The sequence below is a fragment of the Chlorocebus sabaeus genome, chromosome 13 (genome assembly GCF_047675955.1).
Source record: "Chlorocebus sabaeus isolate Y175 chromosome 13, mChlSab1.0.hap1, whole genome shotgun sequence".
NCBI lineage: Eukaryota > Metazoa > Chordata > Mammalia > Primates > Cercopithecidae > Chlorocebus > Chlorocebus sabaeus.
Window position 1 is genome coordinate 58,624,908 of NC_132916.1, and position 15,025 is coordinate 58,639,932.

Sequence of the window (15,025 nt, forward strand, 5' to 3'; positions counted from 1 at the left end):
TCAACTGGGCCGGGTAGAGAATTGAACACATAGCTAGTGCCTGTAGAGCAGTAAGTCAACTGCAGAGCATGACCTGTGGTGAAAAGCTATTGGCTCGCTTTCATCTTCTTCCTTCATCAGAGTATGAGGGAGAACTCAGTTATCTCCAAACACCTGTTTGGCCCTTGGAAACCTTGTGGGGTAGGAGAGGGGGACTAAGGTAAAGTGAGGTGAGACTCAGGAGCAAGGATAAGAGGAAAAAAGCTCACAGCTTTCCCTTGGGGAAATCCCTGCGCAAACTGGAAGGTCAGGGTAGCAGGGGCGCAGCAGGCCTGGAGGGGGTTTGTGCAATTAAGGCAGCAGCAACATCAACTGTTTGGGGATTCCCTGATTATTTGTTAGGTATTTGTGTGGAAGGCCTACAAGAGTGAAAAAGTGCAAACACTTTGGACTCAAGATCTCCTAGGATGGTGCCACCTTGCTTTCTCCCGCAGAGCATATCACAGTGGCGTGAGCTCTAGAAGTGGGCTCTGCCACACAGCCCCAGAGCCAGAGTCTGCTGGGCCCTTAGGGTGCTAGGCAGACACTGGCTCAAAAGGCTTCAGTCCAAGCCAGGGGTGAGCTCCTCCAGGGTCCCTTTACTGAGCCCACTGTGGACTTGGGTCAACTCCAGGTACTCTCAGAAACCAGATATCCAGCCAGGTCAGCTTTTTGGGAACATATCCACTTATTTAAAACATTCTCCCCAGCACTTTGGGAAGGCGAGGCAGACAGATCACTTGAGGCCAGGGGTTTGAGACCAACCTGGCCCACATGGTAAAACCCCAGCTCTACTAAAACACAAAAATTAGCCAGGCATGGTGGTGCATGACTGTAGTCCCAGACACTCAGGAGCCTGAAGTGGGAGAATCACTTGAAACCGGGAGGCGGAAGCTGCAGTGAACCAAGATCATACCACTGCACTCCAGCCTGGGCGACAGGAAGACCATGTCTTAAAAAAGAAAAAAAAAAAAAATTCTCACCCTCTTGAGTGGCATTCTCCCAAACTCCAGAGACTACTTCTCAATTTCCATCTCAACAAACTGCTTTAAGTCTGCCTTCATCAGGCTCTGGAAGGGCAAAGAGTTGTCTGTTTTGTCCACTACGATATCCTGAGCACTCAGAACAGAGCCCAGCTCAGAGCAGGCTTTCAAATATTTCTGGAAAGAATTACCTGTTACTGAAGACAAGCCAAATGTCAGGACAAATAGTCCAACTTCACAGGACAGGCAATAAATACAGGAAGCATTACTTCATAGCCATCCTTGCAAGATGAGTAAATTGCAAAGGATTTCTTTGGATGGATTTATAAATGACAGACACCATAAAATGCTGCTAAAAAGGCCTGGAATCTAGATTGGCTTTAAGACCATCCTACACTCCCCTGGAGTCAGAAACCACTGCTGTTGGGAGCAAACCACTAAGCTGGAAATTACAGCAGGATTTTCATGGTTTTCAATTTTAAACTAACCCATCATTGCCCCCTTAACCAAAATACACAAAATAATACATGACACAATATATGTAAATATTTTTCAAGGTTTTATTGCAAACCAAAATCAGTTTATCACACACAAAAAAAGTTGTGTGATGGGAGGAGGGAAGGATTGTACATATTATAGCCATGTTAATTACAGTACATTAAAATGGTGGTTTACATTACAAATAAGCCTGTAAGTTTAAATATACTAGTGTTATAACCCAATGTACAGACTTTCTTTATACAATACATACAATTATCAGGAATGCAAAAAAAAAAAAAAAAACCATAAATAATGCCCATTTTACAGGTGACATTTTAAACAATGAAAAACACCAACGGCTCTGACTGACAACTGGGGCATTGGTCCATAAAAACCCTTTCTAAAAATAGAAATATTTGTAGCAGCAATGCTTTCTTTAAGCATCTGAATGAGTCATTGCAAGACCATTTCAATAAATTTTAATTATTAACCATATCTTACAAAAAAGTCTACACATAAATTTATCTTCCAAATATGGAAGAAACAAACAATGTCCCACGTTGTAGTGTCCTGCAAGTGTCACATTGATGCTTATAACAAAATCCATCTGTGATCAGGCATACCACACTCACACAACTGTTCACACAGCATAGCCACAAGGGAAAATAAAGAACTGAAACACTCTGCGATAGGAAAAGCTTTGGAGCTAACACAATCTCTTCAAAAAAGGCACATTTCATAATATTCATCATCACAGCCTAGAGAGACCTGCAGGAGACCTCTCTTAGAACAGCGTCCGCCTTCTAACGAAACTCCTGCCTCTGTCTAAGGCGGCACTCTAATGCTCGTTTCAGAGATAGCACCACGTTGGAAGGAAGAATAAAAATGAAAACCTCATGAGCTCACTGAGGAGGATGTGCTCTTCAAAAAGCTTCCAGCGAACAGTGTGCAATAAGATTGCTAAGCTTCCAGAGATGTGCAAATTCTCTTGTAACATGTCCTGTCAGCTGGCGGCTCCACCAAAAGGCTAACTAAAACATTCAGAAACACACATAAAACCCTTTAAAACCAAGCCCTAACAGCGTTCAGAGGAAAGAGTCCGTGGGAGGCGCGTAGGAAAAGCCTAGGAAAGCCTCAGCAGCTTCCTTGACGCTGGCTGTGACGAGGATGCTGTCGGGGGACTTGCCGATGGAATTGGGGACAGGCTCTTCGGTAAACTCAGGGTCAAAGTGCCGCAGGTCATTGGGCCCACTCTGTGACAGGAAGGGAAAAACACGCTTGTCAAGAACTCACACTGGACACAGGACAGGGAAATCCTGACCAGGCTTTACATACCAAGTTTAAGTCTTACATCAACTTCCATAATCACCCATTTCAAGCACAAAATCTCAAAAGGCTACACACAGTTTAAACATAAGAATAACGTTCACTTTTTGCCTTTTGATGCTTTTATTGATAAATGTGCTTAAAAATTACGGGAGCCTTGTTGGGACACAAACATGTACTTTTTATGTAGGAAAAATAACGGGTTTATGGAGAAAACATCTGCCAATGTATTCCTTCCAACCCTCCCCCACACAATCCTGAATTAAAAGGAATGCCCTTTGGGCTTCACTGTACTTAGAAGAGACAGATACTCACCACATTTGGGTTAAAAGGGGGAGTAATCTTCTTATTAATGAGATCATCCCAGTTAATTAGCGAGAAGAAGACATGACTCTTAATCTCCATCTGTTGATAAGAAACCCAAGATTAACTTAGGTGCATTCAATAAGGGCAGGGAGGTCTAGTGCACGTCCCCGCTGGCCCCGGAGAACAGGAACACGTCACTCACAAAGTCATCCTTGGCTCCCAGCCGCTTCGTCCTGTCCTTCTGCAGGAGGCCCTCCAGGAGGTGTCTTGCGGAATTTGTAATATTTGGTTTCAACTGGAGGGGCTTGTTCAGAATGTTGTCGTACATTTCAGCTGTGTTTCGGCTATAAAAAGGAGGCTGAAAGAAGAGGAAAATTACTTTAGGCTTAATTGGAAGTTTTGTATGGCATATATTACCGGCAGAGAAAAAGATGTAAACTGCAATAAATACTAGGCTCCATTTGAGAAACTCTCCCCACCTCGATGCTTTCTTTTCCTTTGCTATTTAAGTGTCTACTTTGCAATGTTAATAAGCGGTAGTTTTTCACCACCACACAGGTTAAGTGTGGTCCTATCTAGTAAAATGTGAAATGCACAAAATAACTAGGTAAGCGATTATTCTTATGACATATAAAATGACCAATATGCCTCTTAGCTGCATTTGATAAGCCTACTGATAAGGGCAAGACACAATGGCCAAGCATGGGCTGTGTGAAGACAATATTGCAGGGAGCAGGTAGTGTTCCATGGTTCCCAAAGTGCCACTCACCAGGCCATACAGCATCTCATACAAGACGGCTCCCAGGCACCACCAGTCCACGGTCCTGTCATAAGGCTGCTTATGAAGCACCTCAGGTGCGAGATACTGAAAGACAGACCAGGGAAATAAGAGTTCAGAACGTGTGAAAGCAGGCAATCCCACAACCACACATTTAGTTTGAAAAAGCTAAGAGACCCAGAGCCAGCTTGGAAGACATATATCTTTAGATTCCTTCCTGATAAAACTGCTGGACTTCTTGAGGGTGACTGGCTACCTATGTGTACTAACATTTAGGAAACTGCTGGGCACTCGGTATCTCTGACTTGGGGATTTAGAAAATTTTTATGATGCAGATCTTACAAACAGCGACTTTTCAGTAAACAACAGAAGGCCTTGGGATTTCTCTTGCTACATCAAACAGCAAATGTATTTTATTTGCAATGAATTGTACTAAGAAATTTCTGAAAGGAGTTTACTCTTCTTGGTACTTCAAGGCATGATTGTACATCTCTCTCCTGGAAGGCGGGGGTAAACCAGGCACCAAACCAAGACGGCGCCTACCTCCGGCGTGCCACAGAAGGTGGATGTCGTGCTGTTGTGTTCAATGTTCTCCTTGCAGAGTCCGAAGTCGGTAAGGACAATGTGTCCCTGTGAATCTAGCAAAATATTCTCTGGTTTTAAGTCTCTGTAAAAAAGCGAATAGAAAAGTAGTTGCACAAGTTAATTTCACTTCCTAAGATATCCTCTTAAACATAATTGCTAAAGGTATTAGAGGCATTTTAGGTTCACTGTAGTTGTATAGTGAAGAAAAAAGGGAGCCTTGTTCTCATCTATTCTGGATTAGGCACAATCCTACTTGGCTGATTCCCCCCTGGCACGAAGTCAAGCCAGCTCACGTGCTAGGGGATCTGGTTTTAGGCAACCAAGTTGCACATAAACACAAATTATTTTAAGGCCCTATGAAAGAGCCAGTGCTATGTCTCCTTTATACCCAAACAGGTAGCCTTAAGAGCTCTCAGGCTTACCTATAAACGATGTTCAGTGAGTGCAGGTAGCCCAAGGCACTGGCTATTTCAGCAGCATAGAAACGAGCCCGTGGTTCCAGGAAGCAGCGTTCCCTCTGGAGATGGTAGAACAACTGTGAGAGACAGAACAGACAGAACAAAGTCAGGCTGGGTTGCAAATGAACTTAATTAGTTTTGACATATACAGCAAAAGAACAACTGCAGGAAGCAGCCCCAAATAATCTATTAACTATAAACCTGATAGGTTGAAGGAAATGCTAATTCTGGTAACATTCTCCCCACCAAGTATCTTTGAAAACTTTCTTCTCAAACTAAAACAAAGCAGGCTATGCAGAGACACTAAGAGTTGACGTCTTCTATTCCCCCTGCTCACCTCTCCACCATTAATGTAGTCTAGGACAAAGTACAATTTGTCAGCAGTCTGGAAAGAGAAGTGAAGGCCCACCAGGAAAGGGTGTTTCACATTCTTCAGCAGAACATTCCGCTCCGACATAATATGCTTCTCCTAGGAAAATGACCATTCAGATTTAGTGGCATATTTCAACTTGGCACCAAAATTCCAAGATCAAGATTATTCAAGGAGTGTCTACCTCCAATGCCAACCTCATCAAGCACATCTCATACCTCTTTCTTTTTCAGGATTGCTTTCTTCTGTAAAACTTTGACTGCATAGAACACTTCTTCTGCCTTGTGTCTTGCTAGAAGAACCTGAAATTTCAATTTAAAAAAAAATCATTTTTCTATCCTCATCCAGGGAGAATGTAAAATGAGGACATGAAGAAAGTGTACCAAAAGATCTTCAGATTTGAAATTACCTTTCCAAAACTGCCCTTCCCAATCACTTTCAAGAAGTGAAAGTCAGATGGTTTAGCATGAGGATTGGACGATGGGCCAAGGTTGATTTGCTGAGAAGGACTTGGCTAGGAAAAAAAGAAAAGGATTTCTTTTAATATCATTGCTTCAAAGGAAGACATCTATAATATAAACGATGTAGAAGAGATGTTACATCTACAAATGACTGAGGCAAATGACCATACATCTATCTATAAACATTCAAAACTACATTTCATCACAAGTCATTTCAAATGAGTATGGAAACTGCACACAATCATGTTGTTTCGGACAGATAAAACTTTTTAATGAAATATGCCTTTTAAAATAATCCACTTTGGAGGTAAAATACGCCCATGAAAAAATAAAATAATACTGACTGAATACTTAAATATTTGTTATCACTTGTTATGCCATAAAGTAATGAAGCATTCCTGCTTTGATACTAAATTCTAGAAATGCTATTTTAAACCATTAATGCAGGAATACTAACTGACTCCCTTACAGTTCTGCACAGAGGCACTGCACATAGAAAATACTTACTGGAGGAGAAGGGTTGGCATTCATAAGCTCAGGCTCCTGAGGTTGGGAGATTTTCAAGATGGACTGAACTTCAGGGCTGCAGGGAATAAAGGGCACGATTTAGAATCCAGCTCGCCACGAGGGGGCACACCAACATCAAAAGTCAGTTTCTGGCTCTACCGTCTTCTACCCGGATAATTCTGTGTTTAAACTGAAAATATCCCAATATATTACTCAGTTAAAGAAAATAATAAACTCCGTTAAATACAGAAATAAGGATTGTTGTTCATGGAGAAAGGGCGTGAATTCGGCCGACACGAACCATTATCTTACATCTCCAGTTCAAGCCAAAACAGCAAATTAACTTTAATGCTTAAAATGTGTCTAATATATTAAAATTTAAGGAGAAAAGAGATTCCCACCCCAGAAGAAGTCTTCGCCTTCCCGATAAACGCCGTGATGAGAATGTTTACTGCTGGCAAATTCAAACCAGACTAGTTATTCTTATTTCCTCAAATCCCGTCAAACTTACTGTTTGCATGCATAGGAGTTATTGGCAATCTTCTGAATAAAGTCGTTCAGGCCCATCCTCCTTTGCTTCATGAAAGCTGTGGATTAAGGAGGAGAAATAAAGAAACGTTTAGACTGCTTCATAACGTCCGGAGCCACATACACTAATCTGATGTCGGACTTTCAAAAAATTTCCACTTTGAGTCTCCTGGAGCATAAGTCCCGCCAGATTCCTGCACTCACCGATGAGAATTGCCACCATGCCCCTCATCCTGGAGTAAGTGAGGGTGCCCTTAGCTGCCTCGGTTTTCACCGTCATCACCACCGCGGGGAGACAGGAAGACGTTAGCGCTCGGAAACCGGCTCGGTGTATGCTGCGCCGGGCCGCGCGCTCTGCCTTATAGGCGAGGCACCGCCGCGGGGGCGGGGCCTGCGCGACAATGAGAAGTGGCCCCGCCCTTCGCCTCGCCCCTCCCTCCGCCCAGACCGCCTCGCGGTTTGCTGGCAGCAGTGCTGCCTGCGGCGGGCGGTTCTGTCCCCATTGAGAGGGCGAGCCCCGGGCAGGGGCGCGAGGACCGTCCGGGGAGGGCCTGGCGCGGGGCCGTTATCAGCCTCCATCGGCCCCCGAGGCAGGAGAGAGGGAACGCGCCAGCGGAGGGCGCGGGGAGGGCCGGAGAGCCCGGGGTAGTTTTCCACCTCTTCTTTATTCCGCCGCCCGAGAAAGCCGGGGTCACAGCGCCGAGGCGCTTCCCGGCGTGTGCGCGGCGGCCACGGTGGCTTCGCTTACTCCTTCCCTGCAGATTCCCTTTCCCCGGCCTGGCGCCGTCCTGCGGCCGGACCCCCACCTCCCTTTCCAGCCCAAGCCGGCGGTGCGCGCCACCCTCTGGGGTTTATCTCTGGGGCGCAGGGCGAAGCGCGCGACCTTGCCTGCCGGGTCCTCCCGTTCCCGCCGCCGGGACCCCGGCTCCCAGAACTCCGACGAAAGCCTGCCCCTGCCGATGAGCCCGCGAGCCGGGCAGGAGCCGAGCCGCTCTGGGGAAGTGAGCCAAGTCCCCAGCGGGGCCGGCGACCGCGCTTACCCAGTCCGCTCAGCAGGAAGGACTCGCTCCTTTTCTGCGCCTCGGCCCTCTTTTTGTGGCGGGGCCGCAGCAGGGACTCGAGCCGGGCCCTGGCCAGCGCGCCCTGCATCTCCCCCATGGGCAGCGGGCAGCGGGCGGCGGGGCGCACGGCAGGCGAGAGCGACCGGCGAGCACTGACGTTTCCTTGAAGGAGCCGCCGTGACTCAGGCCGGGCAAGATTTCCTGCCCCGAGTCCCAAAACAAACAAATGGCCCTTGTGCACGGTCGGGTCGCTTCCGAAAACGCCTTTTTTGTGCTTTTGGCCAAAACCAAGCAAGGCTGAAAAATCCCAGAACTTGGAAGAGGAGGAAGGAAGGAAAGAAAGAGGGAAGGGGGGGAGGGAGAGGTCAGGAATGTGGAGGGGAGGGGGCGGAAATAAAAGTCGTCTCTGCTCTAAAGGAAAAAGTACAATCTGCATTTCACTTTTTTTTCTAAAGTAATCTCTGAGAACATTTTGTCCGTTCCGCATGTAATTTTTTTCCTTGCATTTTTAATCTCTGCCATGCCAAGAACACGTGAGGAGGTAACAAGCGAAGGGAGGGGGTAGCTTTGCCGGGAGACCGACCTGGCGTGACCCGGGCATCCTCGATTCCTCTATGGGGCCTGCTTCTCTCCCGCTCTCCCACCTGAAAACCCTGCAGGTCACGATACATGATCTTAAAATCATCCCTACTCCTCCCTGGATTTAACTCAAGGCTGCCCCAGGGCTTGTCTTCGAGGTGGCAACCTCGCTCTTTCTCTCGAGTCCCACAGAAACTGTGACTTTATCCTGAAAGATTAGCCGGGTGACCCCGCTGCAGAAGGCAGGGCAGGGAAGGGAGGGAAGCTGGAGGCGGCGGCCCGGGTTCTGCAGAGCAGCGATGCCGGTGCCTTCCAGTAACCCCGCGACTGGGGGATGTCTAGGACCGCAGGCTGACCGCCGGCGCGGGGACGTGAGCCAGTGCTGGCTGGGAAGCCGCGAGCGCAGCGATTGGGCCCAGAGCAGGCAGTTACAAGTTACCACTATTCGCAGGGCCAGGTACCTGGCGCTCGCTGTTGCTGTCTGCGGTGGCTGCCCTGCCATGACCTCTTGCTGCCAAGTGCTCTGCCATTTTAAAGTTGCCTACTGGATCTGGCACAGTCCCGAAATACCAGCTGTCAAACCAGGAATAGCATGTGAAACGCCTTTTCCTTGGTCTTGGGCAGGGGTTTGTTTTGCAGGCAAAACCACCCCCACTTGCCCTAAAGTGATCTCTAGTCTCAACTGCTTCTTGGTTTGCTTTGTTGCCACAGTCCCAAACCGAGAGAAGAGAAACACACATTCTCTTTCCTGGAGTCTGGCTGGGAACGTTTTCTTAGTGCCCACACTTAAAAAAAAGCACTCACTGGGGACGGGTGCAGTGGCTCACACCTGTAATCCCAGCACTTTGGGAGGCCGAGGCAGGTGGATGACGAGGCCAAGAGATCGAGACCATCCTGGCTAACATGGAGAAACCCCGTGTCTACTAAAAATAGAAAAATTAGCCAGGCGTGGTGGTGTGCGCCTATAGTCCCAGCTACTCGGGATGCTGAGGCAGGAGAATCGCTTGAACCCGGGAGGCGGAGGTTGCCGTGAGCCGAGATCGTGCCACTGCACTCCAGCCTGGCAACAGAGCGAGACTCGTCTCAAAAAATAAAAATAAAATAAAATTTAAAAAAGCACTTACTAGTACTTGAAATTGACATGCCAACCTAAAGCAATGTTTAGGCAATTTCAAATCACAGTAACTGGCCTATGTCTGCTTCCTTTTGCACAGAATCGTCATAGAATATGACTTTGTTATTGCCAATGCCACCCATACGTCATGTCCCACCATTCAACTAGCCTAGCTCAGCCTAGCCCTGCTCCCACCTGGTTCCTTCTCCTGTCGAGAGAGCAAATTGTGCTCAGGCTGTCCAGAAACATCAACCTGCACACAGACTTTTGCATGTTTGTTTTCAAACATTAAATTAAGAAATCTACAACCAGAGACCCTCTCCTACACCCCACCTTATGTGCCTTCCCCATGTCAAGTAACCCCAAATCCTCTGAGGCATCTGCAAAATATAGTACTGTAAGTACGAACCTTTCAAAGGGGATTTTATAGCTGCTTCTTTCATTCTTCGGGTTGCCCAAGGATATGCAGGTTGGGGATTACTTCTGGAGGCTGGAGGTAGAGCTCAGTTATGGCTGAAGTAGGCTTCCCTGCTACATGCCTCTGATAAGCTGGAAGCTCTGAGATGACATGAGAGCACGAGCCAGAGGCGGCTATCCCTGTTCTGTTATGAACCCCACTTTATATCAAGGCAATTTAAATACAGGAAGGGAGCAAGCTGCAAAGTTCAACCCTGGGCCATTTATTCTCCCCATTGCAACATCACTCAGAAAATTACAGTCATCAGCGTCCTGGCTTTATTACACCCCCAGCAAGACACACAAGAAATGTAACTTAACTGATTATCCTCACAAATCAGTCCAGAAAAAATTCAAAACACATGCACAGGGTTCATTTTCTCAAAGAGGCTCTGTGGCATGCATTCCGGGAGGAACATGGAATTCAAGTCAGAAGGCTCTACGCGGAATAGAGAATAGATGCAACCGTATGATTTGTGGTTGGAAAAGAAAGGGAACGTCTGATGTGCTTCTTCCTCCCCTACTCTAATGTTCAGCACTTGGAGACGGATGGTCGGCTAAACTTATCATTTAACCGAGAGAATCAAGTTGTTGAGACTGGCTTTTCTTCCAACCGGATACCTGATGGGTGGAGCAGGCGCCCCCTGTTCGGTCCCAGCAACCTACTAAGACTTCCGAACAGGAAGGTGACACACGGCAGAGGGGTGCTTGGGGAGAGGGGGAGACGGGGGAGCTGTTTGTGACGCGCGCCTGTTAACACTGCACAGGCTTTAGGTTGCCCTGTAGCTGCTATTCAAACGCTTGATCTGTCCTTCCTTCCTGTCGCCAGCCTCTTTCTTTGGTCCAGATAGTCCTCCTACTGGGAGGAATCCGGCCCCTTTCCTCTTACTCCCTGGTGGCGAAGTGGTCAGAGTAGCCTCGCGAACTGTTTGTAAATGCAACCTAGAGGGCGATCGAGTTCTCTGTCAGAACTTGCTCTGTATACGCGACTTCCCCCACTTGTCTCCTGAGATTCTACTGGTCCAGAGAACTTCTCTACAACGCCTCGTGCAGTCATAGAAAATATAGACGGCTTGATATGAGATAGGCTAATTACTTCCCCCACTCCTCCGAACGAATGGTCTCACATTTATGTCTCGGTGCTGGGAAAACTGCAGTCAAAAACCCTCAAGTGGGAATGATTGACCACGATAAAAAGCTTGCACTGAAACTAAATGTTTCCCAGTGCATGTGCATTTTAATGCTTCAGAAAAAATTTTTTTCACTCTTCGATTGTATTCCCCTATAGTCTGATGGACTCTCAATGCTAAAACCTGAGAGCTTCACAAAGATACAACTTTTTCCATTTAATTTTAAAAGGCTTATAAATTACTGATATTTCTCAACATATTAGAGAAAATATTTTGAAAAATATTTTTATAAGGACTTAACCATATTCACTCTTAAGACACTTCTTAAATGTATCAGCTGTAATGTTCATGATTCCCCGTGCATGTTATCTTCCACTGATAACAAGGCAATATAATTGTTTCATATTGTTCAAAGTACCATCAATTTTAGAACAATCCTATGCAGAGTTGAAGTTCCCATACTTTTTGATTCATTGTTTGATGCGCATAAAAACCTTTCCCTGGAACACCCTCAAAACAGCACATAGAAATACCAGAAAACATAATTATTATAATTATAGAAAACATAATTATTACTCTAGAGAGAAACTGAATGGATCAGTTTTTGTTGAAGGTTGTCAGCAAAGCCATGTCTTTTTTTTTTTTTTTTTACAATATTCATCCAACAGAAAATGATGATGAGAAATGAGTTTATTCATTATAGCTATGATAGACAAGTCACTAGCAATGGTGGTTATTTAAATGTCTATTTATAGACACAGGTTGTATAGTAATTATTACCTTCCATATTCATAATTGTCAAAATTGACATGCATAAAGATAAGAATGTGATACAGCAGATAACTAAGATAACACTATCTATAATCATAGGGTTAAAAGTTATTAAAACCCACAAAACTAATTATTTCATTTATGCAGGGCTTATATTTTTTCCAAGACAGAGGGGATAATATTCTACACCCATTCCTTCTAAAAAGTAAGCCCATAGGAAAATTGATGGGAGGGTAGGAACATGATTTGGTAGTAAATTTTTTATGTCATTCTGGGGATAAATTAAAGAGAAGAAGCCAGTGGGAATCCTTGACATGGGAGGAATGAAAAGCTTTTTTTTTTTTTTTTTGAGATAGAGTTTCACTCTGTTGTCCAGGCTAGAGTACAGTGGTACAGTCACAGCTCACTGCGGCCTCAACCTCCTGGGCTCAAGTGATCCTCCCACCACGGATTCCTGAGTAGCTGGGACTACAGGCACATGCCACCATGCCTGGTTAATGTTTTTGTCTTTTGTAGACACATGGTCTCACTGTGTTGCCCAGGCTGGTCTCAAACTCCTGGGCTCAAACGATCCTCCTGCCTCAGCTTCCCAAAGTGCTAGGATTTTAAGTGTGAGCCACTGCGCCTCACCTGAGGAATGAGAATCTAGATAGCAAGAGACCAACAGATCTTTCTCAGACTGAAAACGTACCCATCTCCATCTTGGCAATATTGTCAATGTCTGATTTATTATAATCCAATCAATGATTAAAAACAAAAACAAAAAAAAACAAACCACCAGCTAGAATGCAATATGGTAAGGAATCGTATGTATGTGACAACTTTATTTTTGGTTCTCAGGATTGACCTGGAAAATGGTGTCCAGGGAACTTTCCATATGATTATGGAAAATGATACATTGGTCTGGACAGAAGATTAAATTGGAAAAATTTGTAAGTCAACATTTAATACTATTGGTAAACTCAAGAGGGCTGTGGTGGCCAGGTGCAGGGGCTCACGCCTCTAATCCCAGCACTTTGGGAGGTTGAAGCAGGAGGACCACTTGAGCCCAAGAGTTTGAAACCAGCCTGGGCAACATAGTAATACCCTGTCTCTACAAAAAATACAAAAATTATCCGTGCATGGTGGCACACCTGTAGCCCCAGCTATTTGGGAGGCTGAGGTGGGACAATTACTTGAGCCCAGGATGTTGGAGGTTTCAGTGAGCCAAGATCTTGCCACTGCACTCTAGCCGGGACAACAAAGTGAGATCCTATCTCAAAAAAAAAAAAAAAAAAAAAAGACTGTGGCCTTACTGAAAGCCGTATATTATTGACATACCTTTACTGTTAGGCATTTGCATTTTAAAAGGCCACTTTTCAACTCAAAAAAATTAATTTGCAATGATAAAATGTCAAGCATTCAAACAAGAAACAGGTCTGAGAGCTTTGGGGTGAGAGGCCTCTCGCCGTATCTGGCCTGGTCTGCCTCCTCTCCATTCTCTCTAAGGTAAACCTACATGGGCATCTACTTCCCCCATAAGTCCAGCAGCCAGAATCCTTCCTAAGACACACATATTAAAGGTGTAACTGACACGAAGACAATATAAAGGGCTCTCTTTCACCCCCACTTTATTTACAAAGGGCCAATAGTAAATAAGGAGTCTGGGTTTCTGGTGGACATCTTTTGTCAAACTAAAGGGAAACCTGAAAGCTTTAATTTGCTCAGTATAAATCTCTCTCCAAGTCTCTCCCATTCCTCTCCTCTCCTCTCCTTTCCTTTCCCTTTCTTTCTCTTTCTTTCTTCCTTTCTTTCTTTTTTTCTGTTTGTTTGCTTGTTTTGTTTTGTTTTGTTTTGAGATGGAGGAGGCTTACTGTGTCGCCCAGGCTGGAGTGCAGTGGTGTGATCTCAGCTCACTGCAGCCTCTGCTTCCCTGGTTCAAGCAATTCTCCCCACTCAACCTCCTGAGTAGCTGGGATTACAGGCACGTGCCACTATGCCCAGTTAATTTTAGTACTTTTAGTAGAGATGGGGATTCACCATGTTGATCAGACTGGTCTCGAATTCCTGACCTCAAGTGATCCACCCGCCTTAGCCTCCCAAAGTGCTGGGATTACAGGCATAAGCTACCATGCCCGGCCCAAGTCTCTCCCATTTCTGAGCCTATAATCAATCTAGAAGGAGGCAACAGAAGCTTGGGCCACCCCTAAGGACTTAAGGACTGTTTCCTGTAAACTCTGCATGCCAGTTGTAACAACAAAAGATACATGTAATAGTAACCAACAATGGAAAAAACAGTTATGGGGATGTCAGTCTAGTTGGCAACGACTGAGGCTTGCTACCTGTGAGTTTTTTGTTTTATTTTGTTTTTTGAGATGGAGTCTCACTCCATCACCCAGGCTGGAGTGCAGTGGTGCAATCTCGGCTTAATGCAACCTCCGCCTCCCAGGTTCAAGTGATACTCATGCCTCAGCCTCTCAAGTAGCTGGGATTATAGGCACCCGCCACCACACCTGGCTAATTTTTGTATTTTTAGTAGAGACGGGGTTTTACCATGTCGGTCAGGCTGATCTCAAATGCCTGAGCTCAAGTGATGTGCCCTCCTCAGCCTCCCAAAGTGCTGGGATTACAAGTGCCAGCCACTGTGACTAGCCATACCTATGAAATTTTAGACAAGGTATTCTCTAACCCTTAATCTTGTCATCTGTATAGCAGGGAGAGTTATACTTGCCTCATATAAATTGTGAAAAATAATGGAAATAGGCCAGGTGTGGTGGCTTACACCTGTAATCCTAGCACCTTGGGAGGCCAAGGCGGGTGGATCACTTGAGGTCAAGAGTTCAAGACCAGCAGGCCAACATGGTGAAACCCCATCTCTACTAAAAATACAAAAATTAGCCAGAAATCCCTTGAACCTGGAAGGCAGAGGTTGCAGTGAGCCGGGATCATGCCACACTGCACTCCAGCCTGGGCAACACAGCGAGACTCTGTCTAAAAAAAAAAGGAAATAAAGAATTTAGTAAGTGCCTCTCTCATGTTGGAGTTTTAAGTAGAAAATATGATCTGTGTATATTTGCCAGCCCCACCCTACACACGCCACAAGTACAAACAGAACACTGTCGCACAGTGCAAAGG

At 45.6% G+C, this 15,025-nt stretch overlaps 1 protein-coding gene across 3 annotated transcripts; it reads right to left on the minus strand.

Annotated features, from left to right (window-relative positions):
- Positions 1 to 1,543: 1,543 nt before the first annotated feature.
- Positions 1,544 to 10,111, minus strand: LOC103240340 (serine/threonine-protein kinase Sgk1). 3 transcript variants are annotated; one of them, XM_008006972.3, is made up of 12 exons: positions 9,964 to 10,111; positions 6,784 to 6,859; positions 6,273 to 6,348; positions 5,714 to 5,818; positions 5,523 to 5,606; positions 5,272 to 5,403; positions 4,899 to 5,011; positions 4,435 to 4,558; positions 3,883 to 3,978; positions 3,316 to 3,471; positions 3,123 to 3,212; positions 1,544 to 2,734 (listed from the first exon to the last, which is right to left on the minus strand). In XM_008006972.3, exons 1-12 carry the CDS (start codon positions 9,995 to 9,997, stop codon positions 2,567 to 2,569), a joined length of 1,254 nt encoding a protein of 417 aa, XP_008005163.1. In that variant the 5' UTR covers positions 9,998 to 10,111; the 3' UTR covers positions 1,544 to 2,566. The 3 variants fall into 3 exon arrangements, with proteins under 3 accessions (XP_008005163.1, XP_008005160.2, XP_008005162.1); XM_008006969.3 differs by lacking the exon at positions 9,964 to 10,111 and adding an exon at positions 7,841 to 8,039; XM_008006971.3 differs by lacking the exon at positions 9,964 to 10,111 and adding an exon at positions 7,005 to 7,171.
- Positions 10,112 to 15,025: the final 4,914 nt, after the last annotated feature.